At 34.4% G+C, this 23,829-nt stretch overlaps 1 protein-coding gene across 9 annotated transcripts; it reads right to left on the reverse strand.

Annotated features, from left to right (window-relative positions):
- Positions 1-1,265: 1,265 nt before the first annotated feature.
- LOC106783870 lies at positions 1,266-21,680 on the reverse strand. Of its 9 annotated transcripts, none has more exons than XR_001381364.1 (18): positions 19,808-21,680; positions 14,456-14,682; positions 13,661-13,757; positions 13,523-13,573; positions 12,597-12,706; positions 11,932-12,048; positions 11,728-11,799; positions 10,805-11,005; positions 10,264-10,439; positions 10,070-10,143; positions 9,770-9,899; positions 9,341-9,562; positions 8,802-9,128; positions 8,019-8,075; positions 4,981-5,411; positions 3,473-4,196; positions 3,125-3,191; positions 1,266-2,825 (listed from the first exon to the last, which is right to left on the reverse strand). XR_001381364.1 is itself a non-coding variant. In XM_014742802.1 (18 exons), exons 3-18 carry the CDS (start codon positions 14,531-14,533, stop codon positions 2,765-2,767), a joined length of 2,928 nt encoding a protein of 975 aa, XP_014598288.1. In that variant the 5' UTR covers positions 14,534-14,682; positions 19,808-20,338; positions 21,090-21,672; the 3' UTR covers positions 1,266-2,764. The 9 variants fall into 9 exon arrangements, 8 of the variants coding, with proteins under 8 accessions (XP_014598288.1, XP_014598287.1, XP_014598289.1 ...); XM_014742802.1 differs by lacking the exon at positions 3,125-3,191 and having other exon boundaries at positions 19,808-20,338; positions 21,090-21,672; XM_014742801.1 differs by lacking the exon at positions 3,125-3,191 and having other exon boundaries at positions 19,808-20,396; positions 21,090-21,672.
- Between the last annotated feature and the right edge of the window lie 2,149 nt (positions 21,681-23,829).

Raw genomic sequence — 23,829 nt, forward strand, 5'->3', positions numbered from 1 at the left:
TTCTTATTTTTCATCATCATCGTTACATTTGTGTGTATTGTGTGTGTGTATGTGTATTCTTGTTGGTTATCTCATCTTATCGCCGATTATATTATCTATAGTAAGAATTATTACGAGACTTAAACTTGACTCTTTGCGAATTAACAATACGGTTGTTTTTTTTTTATGTTTTTAAATTTTCTTTTACTTTTATGTTATTTTAATTCATAATTATATCTCAAATCTCGTATTATAATAGATCTCGAGTGCATGTACCATCGATTATTATCCATAAAAATGATCCAACAAACCTGGATTTTGTTGTTGCTTTTGTGCTCACATACTTATTCCTTTTTTACTAACATCGAATCATTAACATTCTTCGTCATTTCATTCTACGATACTTTGCCAATAAACGATCCAATTAAAAGATTGATTTTTACGAAAAATAAAAACGAAGTATTATTGGTCTCATCGATCGTAAAATAAAAAAAAAAAAAATAAAAAAGAAAAATTAATATTAAATATTTTTAAACAAATTTATTATATATCGATCTCGTTGATCGCGAACAAAAATTTCTTTTATAAAATCAATTTATTATTTTTAAATGTACAGCAGCTTGACTATTTTCGTTCTACTGCACTTTTCGTTCCTTTTTTTGTTATCTCGACACAGACATAACGTTTATAATTATTATTTAATTTATATATATATATATATAATATAAACTAATATATATATATATATATATTAGTATATATTTCGTTTTTCTTTTTTTTTTTTTTTAAAGAAATATACAACATACGATAAAACGAAACATCAAATAGTTACATTTAAATAGGCTTTGTTTTTACTTCGATTCACAGTTACGAGAAAAATAGAGAGAAATATATAGAAAGTGTATTATTACATATATGTTTACATGTTATACAACATGTATATATAAATAAATAAAGTCTATAGACATATATATGCGTGTGTATGTGTGTGTGTGTGTGTGTGCGCGCGTGTGCGTGTGTTTATGTTTGTTTAACGCGTGCCATACGATTAAGTTTAAATAATTTAAATCTAATCTCTCGCAGACTCCTGGCTCTGGGGCAGTTTCAGTTCCAGCAGTCATGCGATTTTAAGCGATTTATCTGCCTGACGTAGACAATTATTATTCTAAGTTCAATCATTCCAAGTTATTACACGTTAGAGACCGTGTTAACTCATTTAGGCTCTAAATTATTCAAGCAAATCATCCATTCCTTCTTAAAGACAATTCAAACAAATTCTCTCTTTCTTTTTTTTTTTTTTTGTAATTAGAATAGTAATATTTGCGTTAGATTATCTTCTTCGTTCGATCTTTCTTTTTTTTTGGGGGTGGCTTTTTCTTATATATTGTTTTTCTATTTTTTTTTCTTTTAATTATTATTTTTTTTGTTGTAAATTATTTTTTAGATCGAATATTCGTAACACTAACAAGTAGACGAATCATTTACGCGTTCGTTAATATTTAATTAGACGTTTAATTAATTAGCGGGAAAAAACGATTAAGCGACAATATCAAGGTGGGCTTTAAGAGCGCGCAACAGTTTTCATTAAATATTTTATTCTAACGACGAATTATTAGAGAGACGTTCATGCTTACGTTGTTAGCCTCTTTTTTTTTTTTATTTAAAGCGATATATTATAGTCGATTTATGTTAATCAATTTCTTTTTATTATTATTATTATTTTAACAACAAAGTAGGAACAAATGTTATAGGAATAATTACACAAGAAATAATTATGTTTATTTGAAATATTATATTTTAGTAAATTATTAATATTTAATTTGATACTTAAATTAATATTCCATCGAAGTTGAGATTAATTTTAATCTTATTAAAATCACACATACGAATTATTGAATTAACAATTATTATTGATAATTATTAAGGTGGTCTTTGCGTGCGGTCAAGGGGCTCATTGTTGACGAGCATCCAAAGGCCACGCTTATGGTTGTTACAAATAAAAAATCAAATTTAACGTATAAATTCAAGCAAGACTCTCGATAATTTTGTTCTCGAATATAATTTATCGCTTTATTCGATGCTTAACGAACGATATCATAGAAATTATTTTCGATTAATATTTTTCTTATTTTTTTTTGTGTTATTTTTTATTCGACACAGAGACATTTTGCATTACGCACCACTACTGCATATTATTCGTAGCCTAAATGCATATTCTAATACGCTTTATGTGACAACAACTTCTCGTTTATTTCATATAATCGTCATTAATTATAAATAGAAAATATATGGAAATTAATTATAATACCTCGACTTATTTTAAAAAGAGAAAAACAAAATGGCTGTAATGGCTCAGTCGGTAATCGTATCGATAAATCAAAATGTTAGGCCATATATCAATTTGCACATTAATTTGTTTTAATTTAGAAAGAATATTATTAATTTATCAACGATCGTTTATAGTAATCATATTTCTATTCGTAGATCGAACGTATTCGAACGTTTATTCGAACCTTAAAACTCAAATACAACAATTCGAAGATCACGCAAATCTATTTTATCGATGGTGCATGGATCATCAAATCTGTTTGACCGATATCTAAACATTTTTCTTGATCATTCGATAACTTGTTTTAATGACACATCTTATCGAATATTCGAAGTAACCATACGAGAAAGTTCATGCACTCGAGATCAGCGAAGTGAAGAAAATTGTTAATCGGATTTACGAATGTGTGTTTTTTAAAGTGTAAAATGCAAATATCAGAGCGCTTTTAACGCTAAGTTACAAATAACCTAATGTCGCATACGTTTTTACATAGGTTGTATCCACTCTACAGTTCTCCCTGAAACAGACGGTTAACCTTAGTACAAAACAACATTCTTTTTATACACAATCCTGATTACATTCGTGGAAACGATGATAGAAGTTCAACCAGCTCGGTGATTTTTACCGACAACGACAATAATATATCGAACAAAATAAAAAATAACAAATAAACAACGAATAAAAATGAAATAAAAAAAAAGAAAACGTATAGATAAAAAATTAAACGTAAAAAAAAGAAAAATAAAGAAAAAAAGAACAAAAGAAACAAAAAACGAGAAAAATAAAATAGAGAACAGTGAATAGAAATCGTCCTACCTTCAACTATAACGCGTCTCGTCTTCCATTTCAGTCTTCGATTCTACGCCTCTACGAGAAATTATACCTACAAAGGGGTGCAGAAAAAATGCGAGAACACAAAAAAAAGAGAGAGAAAGAGAGAGACAGAGAGACAGACAGAGAAAGAGAAATAGAGATATCAGAAGCATATGTCTGCTAGGTGAGAAGGGTAAAGAAGGAAGTATGTATTTGTTAACGTAAAAAAAACAATGTCTTCGTCATACTTGTTCAATATGACCGGATAATAGGATAGAAATGGAATTTGTTTTGGTAAAAGAAAGCAAGAAAGGTATAGAGAGTTAAGGTTTGTGTTTTTGTTTTACTTACTCGTCCTCCCACGGGCACACTTCGTTAACATTATTGTCACGCTTATCCCGAGTGGGCACAGTACTGGTGGTTGTAGCGGTGGTAGTTGGTGCCGTTTGGTCTTCCTGTTGGGTGTCCGGCTCCCAAACAGGAACAACCTGAGCTTCCTCAGTGGGCTCATCCTTTTGTATTTCGGCACCAACTTCCTTGGTTACTTTTTCAACATCATCCTTTTCCAACAACACTTCTTCTCCTTCTCTTTCTACTTCTCCTCCTCCTCTTTCTTCTTCTTCTTCTTCTTCTTCTTTATCTTTTTCCTTTTCCGTTTCCCTTTCTTCCTCCTTCTCCGTTTCTTTTTGTTTGTCCTTTTCCTTTCTCTCTTTCTCTTCCTCCAATTCAATTTCCATTAAAGTTTCTTTGGATGGCGTACAAACATCGCCAATCGTTGTTCCAACACCCTCGGAATCACTTGGCAAGTCGCCGACGATCGCACTGATACTTATCAACGGTGCTTTCGCTGATAACCTTCTCGTACCTTTTTTTGTTTCCTCTATCGTTACAACTTTGTCCATTTGTTGCGTTGTTTCTAACGATGTAGTAGTCGTCGTTGTCGTTATAATTAATGTTTCTGGTTCCTCGATCGTTGCCTCGGATATTATCGTCTCGAACTTCTCACCAGCTGCGTGGCTATACTCGAAGGATTCCCGAGGCGATGGTAAGTTGCATGACGTGGCCAATGGCCGACCTGTTGTTATCAAAAATATGTGTCTATAAACTCTACTGATTCGTTATTTTACGTAAAATAGTTGGAATTATTTACTATGGAAAATAACACAATTGGTACACGAACTGAACAAATTTTTCATGACACACAACTCAGTTACAGAAGGTTAATTATGTACTAGGATTTATATTTTTTTAAATGATGATTTTTCTTTTTAATCAAAAGACAATTACTTGAGTCCTTAATTATAACTAGGTCTAGTAATAATTAATGTTGTTTTTTAGTATTCGTTTAAAATGTGAAGTGTAATTAACAAGCCTTGCTGCAAAAAGTTTGTGTTTGAATTGTTTTATTTTGCGAAATTAGGGTCGAAAAGATGGCAGATGAAAAGCATATTCGGCATTGCATGCTTTACGAGTTCCAGTTGGGAAGAAAAAACAAATGAGGCTGCAAAAAATATCTGTAGTGTTCTTGGTCAAGATGCTGTGTTGGCGTCAGAAAATGGTAGCGTTGGTTTTAAGAAATTTCGAGAGAGAAATGTTTCGTTGAAAGACGAAAGTGGTCGAGACCGTGTGTCTAATTTTGATCAGGAAGCACTTCAAGCTCGTTTGTTTAAAAATTCTTAAATAACGCAACAAGAGCTTTAAGTTATTCGCAAAAAACTATTTGCAATCAATTGCATTCACTTGGTAAGATCCAAAAGTTTGGAAAAAGACGACATTAATTATTACTAGACCCTAATATATTGATTAAAACTAAAAATCCATGAAAAAATGGAATTAGAAAAATACACATTAAGATTTACCAATGTCCGAGAGTTTGACTCTGTTGCTAGTTGAACCAGTTGAATAATTTCTGGTGATGGTATGTCCACTCGGTCCAGAACCGATACCATGCCGTTCCATCCTGGCACTTGGGACAGCACTGTGCTGAAGACTGCAGGACTTTCTCAACCTGTCCGAGACTTCGGCTATAGCAAGACTGACATCGGAAGAGGAACTGCATGAATCCAATTGTGAAGAATTCTTTCGAGATGGTCGAGCCACGTCGATAAAATGTATGGACGTTTTGGTAACGTCGTTCCCGTATTCCCAGGATTCCTGGGTCGTGTCAGGCCACGGGCTCGTTCCAAACGATGCCGCATCCGGCCCGGCTTCTGTACTTGGCCCTGGGATCGCGTCCCAAGGGCAAACGTCGTCCATAGGGCGAACCGTCGCCTCCGTGGCGCCAGCATCCCTGACAACACGAACTTTATTACATATGCTTTAGTCTCCACTTTTTATCTCGCCAACAATACCACGCGATTGTTCTCTTTTTTCTTTTGTGTATTTTACTTTTTCTCGTCTTTCACGTTTCTCTTCAATCTGACAAAGCAAACACATTTTCTTTATATTTTAATAATTATTGCACGTAGGGTAAACAATTATCAACCAATTTGTAATAATCAATCATAGTCTTTTTTAAGCTTATAATATATTTGCGTTTTAATGTATATATGCCAATTAATGTATTGGGCTGTAACATATACTTGGGTGGGTTGAAAATTGTTAAGTTTAACAATTTGTTCTTTTTTTTAGGTCAAATTTTTATTTTTATTTTTCAACATAGGCGCAAAACTTTTCAATCCATTCTCGTATTCGTTCCAATTTTGTTTATCCAGAGTAGCGCACTAATGTGTGTTTTTGTTTTTGTCAAATATGTTACAACCCAATAAAAAAATATATATGATTGATTTCGAAGAAACAACCAATAATTCTATCGTTTACCCTACCAATTCATATATGTATTTACATACGCGCGGCTTCGTAAAATCGGCGAAAATTTGGAATTGTTTGAAGTTGTTCGGAAAGTTACGTCGTTTTTTCAATAATTTAATAAAAGACGATTTCTTCGTAGTCAGAATTCGAAACTTAATGATTGTAAATCAGTTGAATCTGATACATACAATTTATCAGTTGTTTTTTGCGTTGTTATACAACAATTAGCATCCAACTAATGCTTTTATTATGACCTCATGTTCAATTAGACCACTTATTCGCAGTGAACCTTAAAAAGCTCAAATTGCCAGAATAAAAATTTGGAAAAGTAATTTTGACTATATCGTTCACTGACATGAACAAATCATCTTCGAAAACGGTACATAATTTTGTTCTCAAATGACAACAAATGTTGACTGATTTTCCATATTCGATGACATGTCAAAAAACCAAACTACTGGACAAATCGAAACGCAATTATATTTCTAAACCATGTCTGTTGCTAGATCGCAAAGTGATTTTTGAGGTTTAGAGTAACATCTGATATCGATAAATACGAGTTGATAAAATTTCGGTTACATAAAAACGAAATTACTTTCCGAACAACCCTAATTTATACTATTTACATTTATGTACACATTTATTATATAGAAAAGAGAATAAAATTTGAAAAAGGATCGATTCATAGATTCGATGAGTTTTTAATTGAAAATAGAAGGTATTCTTGTTTCGTTGGAAGAAGAAATTAGGGGATGGATGGAATGGTCGGTAGGAATAATTTGTTAACGTTTAAAAAAGTACAACGAAAGATATTCAGATCAAAAAGTGAATCCACGTTACGTGCTTGTTCTCACACAATGCATACACAAATAATTTATATTATTATTTGTAGAGAATATTTCGATTTATAACAATGGCGAATATAATTCATTAAACAATAATTGTTTTGCTTGCCAATTTATCGAAATATGCTATACATACACATATATGTATATACATATATTATTTATAGAAAGATAGAGAAAGAGAAAGAGAGAGAGAGAGAGAGAGAGAAAGAGAGAGAGAGAGAAAAAGAGATAGAGAGAGAAAGAGAGAGACGCGTGCAGTTACTCGTGCAAATATCTGCATTCATTGTAAATTATCGATTAGTAATCGAACACACATAAACGTATTTTTATTATTATCTCGATGACACTCTCGAGATAACACGAGAAAAATGTATAAGTTTTCTTATCAAATTCCTTATCAAAGATTTTTTCTTTTTATATTTTTTTTATTTGAATGACAGATATTTTTGTTCTTTCATTACGAGTAACCTAGCTGTTTCTTTTTTTCTTGTTTTTGTTTTTTCTGTTTCGTTCAAATAGTGTACCGACGAAATCCAGTGGGGAGAGCAATAAACAAAGATACATAATAAATATAATAATATATACACATAATATTAATTGAAAAAAGAAGAAGCTTGCCACAACAGACACCAAATATCGAATAACCGAATACAACTAACATAAATACCCACAAATTTATGTTACAGAGAGAAGTATAAGAAAAAATATTCTTAAAACACAATGATAAATCATTTCATTCTGTTTTTTTTCTTGTTGTTGTTTTGTTTATAAGGAGACATTCACGTTGAGCTTCATACTGTTTCCAGGGATTTTACGCAACATTTTGTTTATTTTTTGAGTTCACACAACATACACGCAAACGACATTTTAGAGAAGTGCGAAGATATTAATTAGATGTAAAAAAACAAAAAAAAGAAAAAAAACCAAAACACACATTTAGGAGCATAATCGAAATAATGTAATACAATGCTAGATTATTAGCATAGAAATTATTGATCTTTTATAAATAATAATTTGTGTATAAAATTCTAGTTTTTTTTTTTTTGTTTTGTTTTTTTTTTTCCATTACGATTAATTTTGTCTTTCTTTTTTGTTGAAAAAAAAAGTTTTGCACAATTAGAGAGAAAAAATATCTAGGAGATAATTAAGTCGTAAAAAAACAGGTCGTGAATGAAAAAAAAGGCAACGACGTGACAAAATGGAGATTGGTTTCGCACGTATGCGTTATGGGGACTTACTGAATACTATGTGGACTAGGCCTCGTAGGGATCTTTAGGAGTCGCGCCAGATCACCCCTGAAAATACCGTACCGATAAAAGCTATCCTATGTTCTTTTTCCTTGTGACTGCTCAACAATGACGCACTTCCAACGCGATTACCGAGATTATTTCGAACGAGTTTCTAGCCTCCTATTTACGATACATATCGTCAGAAGAAAGAAGAACGCGTAACTTTACCGAACTATGGTTTAGCCAATGTTCAAGGATTTTGAAAGGGTACTGTGAAATGGCTCAACGTATTATGATACGAAATATAAAGAAAGAAAAAAAAAACATTAACTATCGAAAAAGATTACTTTTCTTGAATTTCCATATAATTAATATCATTCTTTATTACTAGGACTAACCGAAAATTTATTTTTACATTCTTGTTAGATTTTTAACCATTTCGTTACGGCATGTTTTGGCTCGAATATCATTCCATATACAAAATTCCGACCCCTCTGTTGTTGATCGGTAGTAACGAAAAGGTTGATTAAAATTACACACATTTTGTACCGATTTACAAAGTTAGTCCCAGCGTTGAAAAAAAAAGAACCCAACGAGACAAAAAATTAGGAATAATAATAATAATAATAATAATAATTAAAAAAAATAAATAAAAAGGCGAGCGATTCGTGTATTTCAATGGACACGAAGACAATTGTTGTTTTGTTCAATAATTAGATTTAAAAGGATATGCTATGACGTGTTTGGACAAAAAAAAAACTAAAAGTCGTCATACGAACGTGTCCGCCGTACCTGTATGGAATATCGGTGAGATTTGATTGGCTATGAGAATGCGGGACTCTTGGCGTTGAACTTATTTCACGAACTCCACAAACGGCAAGTTCGTGAGCTGATCCCGAGAGGCTTCGATCGCTTCCTCTTCTTCTACCACCACCAGCACCACTACCACCACTACCAACACCACCAACACCACTACTAGCACTACCACCAGTACCACCTCCACTGCTTCCTAGATTGCCACCATGTTGTTGTTGTTGTTGTTGTTGTTGCAACGTGCTCGTCGTTGTACTCGCGCTAGACGCCATTTTCTTTTTTGCTTGGCCACCGAAGCTGAAGAATCTGTGAAAACAACGGTTCTCCAGTTTAGAAATACGCTCGTCGTATTTCTTACTTACAATCAACAAACTCGTCCAACCGAGTAAAGAAACTCTTACAATTGCTATTTCAATTTCTTGGCTTAAGGAAATAAGACGAGTAGAAAAAAAAGAAATGAAGGAAGAAGGAAGGAAGGAAGGGTAAAAATAATACAAAAAAAAGAGGATTGTACGTACCTTTTCTTTTGCAATGGCTGTATGCCGGCCGCTAAAAGATTTCGATATTGATCCGAGCGAATAAATCTGGGGTAACAATCCTTCTTCAGAAGTAAAGTATATACATGCTCGGCGGCTGAATCGAAGGTAAATCTGCTGGGATTTCTCATCTCTTGATGAACCTTCTCCATTGTCTTTCCATCGATGTTGATCTCGCAAGGAGCACCCGGAGCCAGGAATTCTCTGTTTTGTTACAAATATTAATACTTTTACAATGAAATTTCTATTTAATCGAATGATAACTCACACACACACAGATTTACGAATTACGTTACGTTGTGCTTATAAAATGACAACAAACTGTATTCCTTAATAATTATTCATATTTTTATTGTATATTACTGCTACACGTGATAAAACATTTTAATCATAAATTTTTGATAACTATACCTGAAAATTTCGTTAACCTTTTCCGGTATTTGAGCTTGGTAACTATGCCTCAAATCTTTAACAGCCAACCAAAAGCGAATATTTTCGTGACTGTATTCTTTCCTCAAATAATTCGTGAATTCGAGCAAGCCTAAGGGAAGGGAGAAGAAGAAGAAGAAAAACGTGATTGTTTAAATTCAAAATAAACAAACGATATTGTATATAAGAGAAAATAAATAGGATTACTATTATTATTATTATTATTATTATTATTATTATTATTATTATTATTATTATTGGGCAATGAAAAAAATTCATCACCTGTTGGATCAGACATGAGTTCTTCCATCGATAATTCCCATCGTTTGACACGCTTTTCCGTGGGGACTTCCACTCTGAACAAACACGTTGGAAAAGTACGATCGATTAATACGCGAGATAATCTCTTTACGCGTGATACATACTTCATGTTCATATAAATATTAGATAAACTATCAAATAATCTTTCTACTAACACTGGACTGTTCAATTGCCAGAATGTACTGTCATCTGTGATCCACGGATTCGAAGGTAGCGGATGTACGAACATCGGGTCGTATTCCACGTAAGTTTCAAAATATGACTTCAAATTTTCTATAGCAGCTGAAACCTTGATTCTCGTGCGTGTTAAACTGTTTTGAAGAAAGTCCACCTATTTAAGAGAAAACAATAAAACAAAAATCAAAGGAAACACGTTAACAAATATTAATGAAAGTGTCTTAGGGAAATTGGACAGTTTGACAAATTTTTGTAGAACGTTTGTTTTGATCTCATTGAACGTTTCGTCCCTTTATCGGGACTTATTCAGCAACTGAAAATTTGATTATGACTTTTGTTTTAAAAAATACATATTATAAACATTACAAGAAGGTTCTTTAATATTACCTTGATCATTAATGTTCTGAGTCTTTTTTATAAATTCTTCCGAAGACATACATTAAAAAAAAAAGTTCACCATACATCAAAAACAAAAGTTTCAACCATTAGCTTGGATAAAATCATTTGAAGGATTATTACCTCTCGTTGTAATTCAGCGACGGTTCGTTTACGTGGCGGAGGACGTGGAAGTCCTGGACGAAAACGTGTCGGTCCTGGAACTACTTCAAGACTGCTAAGACAACCAGGTGGTGGCCGGTAAACTCTCCAAAATGCTCTTTCCTGTGAATCGCTTACTATCTTATCCCCCTTCTTCCGGTCTTTAGCTAATCGTACCTGAGCCCACAAAGTTAGTACCATTTCAAGAAGTTAGATGTTTCTACATCAAATTTTCTACGCGATTTTTCACGCTAAACCTACCACGCCCCAGTTCAAATGACCACCAAGTCCTGTAATATGTTAAAATATGCGCTAATTTGTAAAGAAAAAAAAGAGAAAGTGCCCTGAAATGGCGTACTAAAGTGTATATTATTCATTTCTAAAATAAAGGAAAATATTTTCTTCATTATCTCCAATTGATTAAAATCTCACTTTATATTAAGATATATGTTGTTTTTTTTTGTTCTTTTTAACCGTCATTTAACCGCTTACAATAGAAATAAGAAGTACGCATGAAAAGTGTCGGTAGGTTTAGTGTTAAAATATACATTACACGTATCGATCGAAATATTTCCAGACATTACTAACAAATTCTTCGAATAAGAAAATATTGATCTTTAATAAAAACAAATGACTTGTATCAAATAGTTTAGATAACTCTCCGAAAAAGAATTTCGTAGAAATTTCAACAAAAATCATTTCATATATAAGTTTCAATCGAGGACTCGCATCGGTGATGTTGAAAGTGCACTTCGATCGATGCTCGAATAATACAAATTCTATTATACTTTCTCCGAGTAAAAGATATATCAAGGTTTTTGAAATATATCTTTTCAATGAAAAAGTAAAATAAGAACAAAATGAAAAGAGTTAAATCTTTTAAATGGAATAATTGAATTATTCACCTGTTCCTCAGCCTGTAGTTGTATAATATCCCATTTATTTTGCAGGTTCTTCCGTAGACTGTTTAATGCTTCCTATATAATGAGAAAGATAGAAAGAGAAAAGAGGAGAAAGAGAAGAAGATACGTAACAAAAAATATTCGATAAGGAAAAAAAAAAAAGAACAATAAAAAAGGGATACGATTGAATAAGTCAAATTTACGTACGATTTCGTAATCTTCAAGAGCGTGCCGTTGTTTGTTCCGTAATGTTCGTTTAGCCAAATAAATAGCGTATTCCACGTTGTCAGGATTTCTATGTTGCCATGGCCAATAATACGGTGACTGTGAGATAGTTGGGAAATAAAAAAAAAAATAAAAATAAAATAAATATAAAACACAAAACTTGTTAGATTGATTCAACACAGTAGCGGGTAACGTTTTATTTTTTATTTTTATTTTTTTTTTCAAAACTAAATTGATGCAATGCACCAGGCAATATTTAATTCTCTCTCTCTCTATATATATCTTTTCTTTTTTTTTTTAAAATACTACAAAATATTAAATTATTTCGAGGCACCGAGTAATATTTTTTTTACACATGTATTTTTTCTTCTTTTTTTCAAATATTAAATTTATTCAGGACGCTAAATATAATTTTCGTTTTAAATATTAAATTGATTTGAGGAATCAAAAAGTCATATTTTTTAAATGTTAAATTAATTCAAACCAACGTGTAATTTTTTTTTTTTTACTATACATTTCGTTTGAAAATATTAAATAGATTCAAGGTACCATAAGATAATATTTTCTTTTCTTCTCTCCATTCTTTTTATTCGTTTGATTATTTTCGATATGCAATTGTAATATGGGGGGAGGGAAAACAAAAATACCTGAAATCTATATAGCGAGCTATCATCCTTAACGGTAAGCGTCTTGGAGTCGTTCACCGGGAAGAAGTAACCATACTGGCATAGTTGATTAGCAATATGGAGCGCCTCTACTGTCAACATAACAATGCACTTTCATACCTGAGAAAATGATTTAGACTGGAATTGGTAGGTATGTCTCATAAATATTACAAAACTCGGCTAGTTACGTGCAACCCTTTATATAACGCGAAACGTTGCAACTACGCAGTGGACGTATATTTTTATAGAATCAAATTCTCATACCGTACTGGCAATCATTTTCAAAGCATACATCTAACATAAGAGGTGGAATTCATGCCGGCTGAAGTCTGTCTCGTCGACGAACTCTATTCATTTACGTTTTTTTTTCTCCGTTTTTGTATATGCGCTTTGGATGAAAAGAAGAAGAAGAAAAAAAAAAAAGAAAAAAAGAAGCAAGCAAGCAAGGAAGGAAAGAAGAGACGGAAAGGAGAAATAGAAATGAGCTTTGCAAGGGTTTCCATTTATCAGAACATATTAAGTTCACGTTGAAGAGATTTCCGTAAGCAAAAGAAAAAAAAAAAAAAAAAGAACGAAACTTCAACGAAATAATCAAATGCAATAGAACGAAAATAACTGAAAATAATTTGGTGTCGTTCGTTTGGAAAATAAAAATTTTTCCAGATAAAAAATACAAAGAGTTGCGTGCAAGTTGATATAAAAAATCCCATATTAAAATAAAAGGAAAATAATCGTGACGATGATGATAATAATAATAATCATAATAAATATGTTTAATGGAATATAGAGGTTCGAAGTTTTAATTAGCATTTGGAACACGCGCGTGAGCCGCAGAACACCCCTTTTTTTTCGAGACGTCAGGATAATCTGCATAGACATCCATTAGAACGGTCCATAGACATTCGTACCTGATTCCTCGATGGAAAGCCGATCCATAAGCCACTCGACGAGGTCGTAACCTGCAACACGCAGGCAGTCTACTGTACTCTCCTGGCCGTGATGGCCGCTTACGTTTATGCCACAACGCAGGTACCGATGGCACTCACCCATGAACGCTGAGGGGATCAAAGTGAGAAATTGTTTTTGGCTGCGCACGGGTACCCCGTTTTGAGGGTCTTGCATCTCCCGCACCAGCCCCTCCATCTGTCAATGAATTTTATTTCTTTTAATAATCTATTTTCTTGTTCTTATAATCGAAACAACAAAATACGATGAAATTTTATGGTAAGTACAGATCGGGCTATTAATTGGATTGGTCGATCGAGTGTTTTGTTTTTCCCTTTTTTTTTTCGAAGTGGAAACTTCTTTAAAATCGTTGCGATTTGAAAAGAGAACAAACATTTTACATCTAAGAGGTTCATCCACGAGAATTTGATAAAGTATACACCGGAATTATCGCGGACTCTTAAAATAAATTACGATAAAATTCAATTGATTTTAAGTAGGAATGTTAATGTTACTTTTGCATCGAATACAGCGTGCTACCTTTGATTGAGTTCCTGAACAACAATTTAAATTTAAAAGTGTGCAGCAATCGCACTGAATCGACAACAAGTAATCAAAAATAGTAATTGACGATGTATTTCAAAGATATATTGATCAAATCAAAAACCAAAGCATTTATTTCTTACTTTAGTTATATCATAAACCACTCGTGTTATTTGTTGAAAATTGAGAACTTAAAGTCTTCATAATAATATGTAATGTAGTATATGTAAAATAAAAAGTAAACATTCGTCTCATTTTCTCGAAGTTTAGTTTTCTGAAGGTTTCACTTTTACCGCGTGTGAATTGCACGCTGCATTGTATTTTTTGTTTCTTTTTTTATCAATAATTTTTACCTTATCGAAGGCGTAAGGCCTGTGAACACGTGACTCCTTCTCTTTTTGTTGTAGTTGTTGATTGCTAGAAGCCTCCATCGCGATCTTGGGGGCCCTCTGCGTCTTTGGCAGGAGCAGTGGCGATATTTATGGCGGAGGGGGCTGGGGAGCTGGGCCGGAGACGGGTCTACCCGAACTCCATGGGGCTCTGGCCCCATCCCATCACTCCAGTCACCCCCGCACGCCCACTGCACATATTAAATCAAAAATACACAAACTTATTACATATTTTTAACCAAGTTAATCAACTCGTTGTACTTATTATTTTGATATAGAATATATACTTTGTTGTTATTTAATTTTTTCGTTACTAGCAACTCATACACTGATCATCATCAATGCGACGAATACTCTTACGCGATAAAATTAATAAATTAATATTAAATATTCGTTAATTTTTAGTTGTTTTCTTTATAAATACATTTGCTTTATACCAATGAATGGATATAAAATTATACAAATTTCCAACTATTCTATTTGAATTTCCTGTTGGAAATATAATTGAACAATTTCAACGTGTTATCAATGCCACGAGTTTACTACTCAAAGCAAAGAGAAATTGTTTGTAATAGTAGTAACCGTAATAGTAATAGTAATAGTAATAGTAATAGTAATAGTAGTAGTAGTAGTAGTAGTAGTAAAGAATGGTAAACTCGCCTACGTGAATATAATTCTTGCGTGCGCCTGGAAAGTATGCGACCGTTTCTACATTGTCGTAGCCGTCGTTGGAATTTCACGAACAACGGCTGTAAGTCGGCACGTGATAGTAAACGAGTTTTCTATTAAATAGATGTACCACTGGTTACACCATCGTTATTTTGTCGAAGAAAATTCCATAACAATGAATGGGGATGAAATTTCAAAAGGAATTCGAACGATTAATAAACTTAAACTAATAAACGTAAAGAAGAAAATATCTGGAACGAAGAATAATTTGTTGAGGATAGAGTAACGATAGTAACAATAATTAATTGTTGTATTGTTTATACGAATTAAATCTCATTTGTACAATCTGATTTTTCTCTCTCTCTTTTTCTTATTGTTGTCTTTCTTTCGTTCTCTTTCTTTGTCGTACGATGACACAATCCATAATGAAAGAACAAGCCTTGTGTTCTTGTAATCCCACCGGACAAGATTCTTTTGTTCCTCCTTATTTATTTCTCTTGCTTTTCTTTCGAACTAGATTTATGTCACTTTCGATGATCGTGCCAATAACGTGCTCGACGTAGTCGTTCTATGCTAGGACTATTGTCTCCAACATGGAGATACATATCGATCCTTACTGGAGAATAACAAAACTGACCGTATACGCAAAAAGAATCTCTGTGTGTGAGCGTTAATTAAAGAAAAAAAAATAATAAAAAAGAAAAAAACCATCCACAAGTTCGAACAGCTTATCGCTGTTTTCACCAAACGTCCTTCTACCTGTTTTTCGTTCCTTTAAATGACATTTTCGAGTCCCACCGTGACGTCAATCAAAATGTCGACACATTTGCGAAATTCTCTTCGCTAGTTTGAAACCAACCTCCCCAAGTGTTTGTATATTTGTATTTTCGTTTCCATGTGTATGTACATGTGTATGTGTATGCGTATGTGGGTGAAAGTTCCATTCGAACGTTCGAAAAGTTTTTGCAATTCTACCCTCATTACGTTTATGGAACAGTCGACGCGTTTAATATAATTATGCGCAAAAACGTGTACGCATATGTGCAAGAAGAAGAAGATAGAGGGGAAGAAGAAGAAGAGAAAAAAATAAATGGGGGGGAGGAACCGCACATTATATCTATAATGATGAAAGAGCACTTTTTTTCTCCAAGGAGAATCAAAGGAAGCATTAATGAGAATAATTTAAAAAAAAAAACTATCGAAGTTCGAGCTAAGTAAACGTAAATAATGACCCTTTCAAACGATTTCTTTAATCTTTTCGATAAAAATCATTTGAATCTTTGATCGAATCATTTTCAATACTAATTATTAATCATTTATATAAATTTCTCGAAATTTTAATAAACTCCTTTATAATTGAATTTAATTTTTATTATAATATAATTGCTAAATATTTTGCGTTGAATATGTTTGAATGAAATTATATCACAGTAATCAACATTTCATATTGAAATGAACGTTGCATGTATTTTTTTTTTTTTTACTGAAAATTGGAACATTAGTTGTTATTAAACTCAATACTTTTCATTTCAACTTCTTTTTTTTTTTTTTTTTATATTGGAAACGCAAGGGAATACATTGCCGCACATTTTATATTGGATTTTCTACTCTTATCACATACTATACTTTTAATTCTTTTAATGTCATATAAAAATATATATACGAGTAAATATATAAAACACATTTGAAATAAAAATTGCAAACACTAAATGTCTAAGGTATTCAAATGGTTGAAACATAGAAATGTGTATAGAAATCCAATAGCATTGCGTGCTAACAATATCTTCTGTATGTTTAAAGATAAGATTTTGGTGTGCTGTGAACAAATCCATTGAGGAAAATGAACATGTGACGATAATCGCGCATAATCAATAACACAAAATCACTCTGACAACGATGCATACAAAAAATCTACACTAATGACAAACACATCATACATAATAAATTTTGTTTTGTCCAGAGTATACCAACGAAGATTTCGAATAGTAACATTGATGAAACCATAAAAAAAGAAAAGCTAAACGAGAAAGAAATGGGAAGAAAAAAGAAAGCCTAAATATCGTACTAATAAAAAGAAAAATAAAAATTACCAACACGTTAGACATGAAAAATAAATTCAGTATTGCAGTGAATTAAAAAAAAATTAAATTATCAACAATGACATTATTAATTCTCATTTCGTGAAAACCAAATACGATATTTTAGTTTCAACCTATAGCAACAAAGAGATTATAACCAAGAAGATGAACGATGATACAGATATAATCGTAAAATAAAAATAAAACTAGAAAAAATACGTAAACGGAAGGGTCTTCTGGAAACGTATTTTGAAAATAAGATCAAATAAAATCAAATAAAATCTAATAAAATCCAATAAAATAATAATAATAATAATAATAATAATAATAAAGCAAGCATATAAAATGTAGAATTGGGATTGAATTTCTATCTCACATTTCTCGGATCGCCGATAATCGTTGGGCTCTTTTTCGTGACGATAAAACGCCGGCAGTCGCGTATTACAACGAAATGGCTCTCAAATTGATCGGGCGAACGGTCGCACGTAGTAGACGACGCTGATTTTAGTCCACCCCCTATTCTCCCCTTTTTCTCCCTTAACTCTTTCTCTCTTTCTCTAAGCCATTGGTAAATAAAACGCTAAAATTGAGCACCCGTCGAAAAAGCTCAATCTCTCTCGTTCGTGGGACGATGTCGACGATAGATTGAAATTTTAATTGGATTCTGCCTATGAAACACAGTGGGATGAGAGAGAGAGAGAGAGAGAGAGAGTGAGTAGGGGGAGGGAGGAGAGAGAGAATTTCAAATCGTACAAACGATTACGCAAGGGTAGACTTATTCTACCTTTTCATAATTATTGACACCTTGTTAACCAAAGTTTATTATTGAGATCGTCAATCTAATATTTTTCATATATATTTGTACACGCGTGCATACATTTGTTTATGCATTTACGTAGATTCACTCATTTTAGAGAATAGATAATTAATAATAATGATTATTATTATTATTATTATTGTATATGCATATGTATATGTAATAATATTCGATTGTCAGTCAAATTAAGTCAACTATATTGGCTATGTTTTGTTATTATTATTATTATTATTATTGTTTGCGAACAATTAATCTCTGGTTGGTAAAATATCGAAGCACGTTTTCATTTACAGCTAGCTAGCTAATTGTTAGTACACTAATTTATTATTATTACGTTTATTACTAATAAATATAATAATAATTGTAATAAATGTGATTTTTTTATGATACTCAGTGTCCAGTCACATTTAATAGATTGCTAATGTTGAAGACAAGACAAAAAGCTAAATCTGTTGCAATATGAAATAAATATAATTATAAAAAAAAAAAATATTAATTTCGTGTTTCATTTTAGATTCAATATATTCCATCATGGCAGGACAATTATCGAGACGGTAAATCAAGGAACCAGGACACGACATACCTTTTCCGTTGCCACAGAACCGTTAGAATGGAAAAGTGTTAGCAACGGAACAAGAAAAAAAGAAAAAGAAAAAAAGAAATAGAAAAATGCTTAATACACATACACACATGTACATAAACACAGAGATATATTCGAAAGGAAGGCAAGCCTCGTTTCAAGACTTTACTCGTTATCGAAGAACGATTCTTTCTCGATGACTTGCAATCACTCTTCTCCCTTCAAAAACATCGAAGAAGAAGAGAAATAGCATGTTGCTAGCTACTTCCTCGAGTAAAGTCGAGTCCGGAGGCTCTCTGGTTGGTAAAATATCGAAGCACGTTTTCATTTACAGCTAGCTACCTAGCTAGCTAGCTAGCTAACTGCTATTGCTTTGATCAAACGGCTTGAACGAGTATCGTTCGCAAATACACACACACACACACACACACCTTCTTTTTGCCAACCCTTTTTTTCCTATCCAGATCGAGTGTTCGGAAAACGAGGTCACCGGTGTTGTAGGCGATGTGTAGTAGTCAACTTTTGGCCGTGGACGTCGTAAAAATGACTCGCGGAATTGTGACTGATCGAAAGTAAAACGATAAGAAATCAGAATCCAAGCGTTTTAAACCTTAAACATGATCGATATATGTATTTAGGTATACATATATTTTCATGATATTAAATTGTTCATTAATGCATATGCATTTTCGCGTCTAAACTCATTCACACGAGGTTGCTATCTTAGATGGAAAATGATATGACGTGGCTTGGTTGGTTGGTTGGTTGGTTGGTTGGTTGGTTGGTTGGTTGGTTGGTCGGTCCACTTTTCGCTCGTCGCACGATATCTGATCGATATTTATTACGGTTTACTGCCTGAGTTGGACTCGATATGAGAATGCTAGCAATGCTTGATCATTCGCATTTCCATATTTATTAATATCAATTTCTGAGAAAAGTTATCTGCCTTAGGAAAGAAAAATATAGAGAAAGATAGACAAACACAGAGAGAGAGAGAAAGAGGGAAAAAAATCTAAACAACGTCGGACCAAAACATTGATAAGTAAACAGTATCTCACATACACGTATACATGTGTGTGTGTATGTATGTATGTATATATCGGATACTCTGATTCTTTGTATACATGCGTCTATATGCATTTATATTGATGTGTATGTGAAAACGCACCCACCGAGATCGTATCAAGGTACAGAGAAGTGGTTCCGTTCGTCCCCGTCGCTGGTCAGTCGTGTTTCAAAGGAGGAAAGAACGCACGTACAGCCATCCGTCATCGTGAGATCCGCAGCGGAGATGCACGAAGCACGATCTTCCTCGTTCGAACGTAGAAATCACCTCTTCCTCTTCCTCCTTCTCCTCTTCCACGACCACCACCAACTCCTCTTCCTCCTCCTCCTCCTCTTGCTGCTGCTGCTCCTCCTGCGCCTCGGCCTCCTCCCTTCCACTTGCTTCCTCGAGCTCTGGATCGACCGCCGTCGTTGCGACAGAGCTTGGAAAAACAACCGATGGGAACCAGAAACGGATAGAGAGAGAGACACTACCAACTCTTCCCTTCTTGGACAACCTTCTGTTGTTCGACAACGTTCCCTAGATTTTTTTTATTTCACTTCTTACTTCCTCCCCTTTTATATTTTCCTTTCTATTCTTTTCAATGATAAAGGTAATCAAACTTTAGCACTGGGTATCACGAGGAACACTATAAAAGCTTTTAATCCAGGACGAGACACTCCTTTATTTGCCCTTAACTTTTATTCTTCTATCTTCTTAGATGAGGAAATCGCACAAGGATCTAATTATCGACCGGCACTCTCTCTCCCTCTCACACACACACACACACACACACACACATACATACATACATACACACACACTCTCTCTCTCTCTCTCTCATACATTCAAGATCGCTTGACAGCGACGAGCTTTTTTCTACTTCCTTCCTTGTTTGCAAATATGTATCTAATTGTCCCTGTTTCTTTTTTGTTGTTGCGCGTGTGCTTTCTCTCTCTTTTTCTCGGCTTATTATTTTAGCAATGAAGTAGTACACGTCGAGCCATCCGGTGGAGCTCGAACGAGCTTGCAAGATTTTCTTCGGTTAGCTCGACGAGTCTCTCCAAAGTCAGCACCACTGTCGTCCAGCAGCGTTCTAGCTGTTAAGGTAGCACCGCGCGCACCCGCGCTACGCTGCCACCAGCACCAGCACCAGCAGCAGCACCAGCAGCAGCAGCAGCAACAGCACCAACACCGTCACCGCCTCCGACCATATTTTGGGGGAGGGAGAAGCTTTCTGGGGTGGGACGAGGATTCTAGTCGGTGGTAATGGTGGTAGTGGTGGTAGTAATAATAGTGGGGGTGAGGGTGGTGGTGGTGGTGCTACTGCTGCTGCTACTGCTGCTGGTGGTTGTTACCGCCACCAAAAAGAGAGAGGGAAAGGACAAGTAAAAAAACGCAGTTAATACTAAAGGGAAGATTCCTCCTTGTCCTCGTCCTCGTCCTCGTCCTTGTTCTCGTCCTCGTCCTCGTTCTCGTCTTCCTCCTTTTAAGGAATAGCAAACGTTCAATCGCATCCGTTCACCAAGGTGTGTATTCAAATATTTAGCACAGTCAGTCTGGACAACCCGAGTTCGGTTTTACTTCATCGACGACAATTCATGAAGCATGACCACCACTAACAACAACTGGGAACGGACATGCGCGTCTACCAAATCTTCCCCTTTTCTTTTTTTTTCTTTTTTTCTATTCAATTCTAATTCGATTAAATTTATGATTGAACTCTTGAAAGACTTTCTTTCTCTTATATCTGTTATTCTCTTGATCTTCTTATTTTATTTGAAAGCCGCACGTTCGCTTCCTTTTATTCAATGTCGTACTCCTCATCGTTCCTCGAACGCGAAGGAACGACGACGGAAGCTCGACTCCTCAGCACGGACTCACAATATCGCTTCCTTCCTACTCCAACAACGACGTAGGTTCGTTCTCTCCTCCGCGTTCGCTGAGCTTTCGGTCGTATTCGTACGTTTTCGTATACATTCGCGATAATACTTCGGTTAAGTTCGGCTCCTCTCGTCCACCCACCTTCGTGAAAGCTCTTTCCCTCTCTCACAGATACACATATGTCGTACACATACTTGTACATACACATGCGTGTTGGGTGGTGTGTTTGTGTCGGCTGCTGCTGCTGTCGCTGGTGCTGCTGCTGCTTTCTCGCACTAGGTCTCCCCGCAAAGCCCGAGTATATACCTGCACAGACGAACCTCACCGAGTTTCACCGAAGACCAGCGAAAGCTTATTCTCTGCACAAAGCCGACACGCAGCTGGGGATTTCGAACCTTTCTTTGTATGCCTTGTCGACACGTCGAGGACGTCTTCTCGATATATTCCTCAGACATGTTTTAGGGTTGCTCTCCTTTATTTTCTTTCGATCACAATTACTATCGAAAAATAATCATATATCGATCGTTATTTGTTCGCTGAATGACCGAGCTTGCAAGCTTGTCGCGAACGTTACTTCTCAATAAATTTTCTTATTTTTGTCAAATCACATATCAATCTCGATGTTATTTCATTATCATAGGTAAATCATAAATTATTTAGCTCGTAATTACTTTTTTCTTTTTTTTTTTGCATTTTTCGATATAATTTAACGGATTAAACTTTGTCAAATAATTAAGACGATAAAGTTTCTCTCTTTTTCTTTCTATCTATGAAGTACTATGAAACTATAGGAGTTGCAAGTATCGTTGGTAAAATTCAGGGCGTTCGCTTGATACCATATACATAAAGAGATCCAACGTACATATATACATATATATGCATATGCGTGTATGCACAGGTACATAAACTCCAACACAAGCGCGAGATAATTGCTTTGCTTGGAAGAGTTACCAGCTCGATTTTCCTATGGAAATAAACGGAGATTGATAAGTTTGTTTTGCTCGGCTGTGAGAGAGAAAATGGAATGCGTTAGTAATAACTAACCGAATGTATAATGAAATATACATATCCATACTCGAAGCTGAAAAACAAGCAAAATCCCGGATGTCTCTTTGCTCGTTTCATCGGCCGAAAAGAGAAACAAGAGTAACGTTCCTGTGTGGGTGGTAACAGCAGTGATAGTGGTGGTGGTGGTGGTGGTAATAGTAGTAGTGGTTGGTTGCTTGTTGGGATGAGAAAAAGGAAAAGAAAAGAAGACAACAATAAAAAAGAAAAAAAAACAGGGGGAATATCGTGAAAAACGAACGCTTTCAACGGTGGGCGGATTCAAAGAGATAGTGCGAATACACGAAGGGATAAGAGAGATCTAAGACGTATAGAGATTTGCCAAGGCAAAGGACAGTTCTCGCAGATGGAAAATATGTGAAGAAAGAAGAGCACTCTTCGTTATGAACATCCTTGGAATAAATAGAGACGAGTGAAACGAGGTAAACTCCGACGACGTGTCCAATGAGAGTGCACGTGTCCTCGAAAGGAAGGGTAGTCTAATTGAAGTACGCGTATATTTCTATACTTATCTTTATACGAAGAGACAATTAAAAGAAAATATAATTCAATGTTTAATACAATGGACAAATTAATAATCAAGGAGAGTCTAATGATTTTTTTTTGTAGATACCACTTCTAACGAATGTTATTGATGAAAATTCAAATATTAGAAATCAATATATAATCAATAAAAGACCAACAAATATCCTCTACCCCATCTAGTTGTGTTTTTTTTCCTTTTACAATAAACAATAAAAAGTAAATAAAAGGACAGGAAATAAGTAGTCCTGGATCGATTGGATCCATCTAATTTCGTAGGTTTTCGGAACAACAACGGCTAGATGCTACTTGAGACGAGCTTGGACATGGATGATCATTAAAAATATGCTTTGTGGTCAGGGATGGTTGGGAAGAAGAATACCCGGGGAGAAAGAGAGTAGAAGCCTCGAACAAAAGAGTCTACGATCCGAATAAGAGCGTGTTGAGATATTTCGATCTCGTGGGAGTAAATGGAGGGTCGGCGTAGCGCCGTAAAAAGGTCCTCGCAAAGAAGAGTAAACGGGATAGCTGAGAGACATCAGCGTGCTGACGGTTAGGGTGCTGCTGAGTAAAAGAACCTCGCTAAATGTGGGAGAGAAAAGGGATACGTATATACCATCCTTACTTCCTTCTTTTCTTTCCCCGTTCTTTTTCTTTCCTCGGGTAATCAAAACTCCC

The sequence above is a fragment of the Polistes canadensis genome, unplaced genomic scaffold (assembly GCF_001313835.1).
Source record: "Polistes canadensis isolate GaletaPanama2010 unplaced genomic scaffold, ASM131383v1 scaffold_27, whole genome shotgun sequence".
Lineage (NCBI taxonomy): Eukaryota > Metazoa > Arthropoda > Insecta > Hymenoptera > Vespidae > Polistes > Polistes canadensis.

Excerpts from the sequence above, each read along its gene's own strand:
- LOC106783870 (XM_014742802.1), bottom strand. The coding sequence starts at position 14,533 with ATGGAGGCTTCTAGCAATCAACAACTACAACAAAAAGAGAAGGAGTCA. Across the intron at positions 13,574-13,660 it reads GATCCCCTCAGCGTTCATGG|GTTACGACCTCGTCGAGTGG; the intron begins GTGAGTGCCATC and ends TGCGTGTTGCAG. Across the intron at positions 8,076-8,801 it reads CTCACCGATATTCCATACAG|GGGTGATCTGGCGCGACTCC; the intron begins GTACGGCGGACA and ends CGGTATTTTCAG.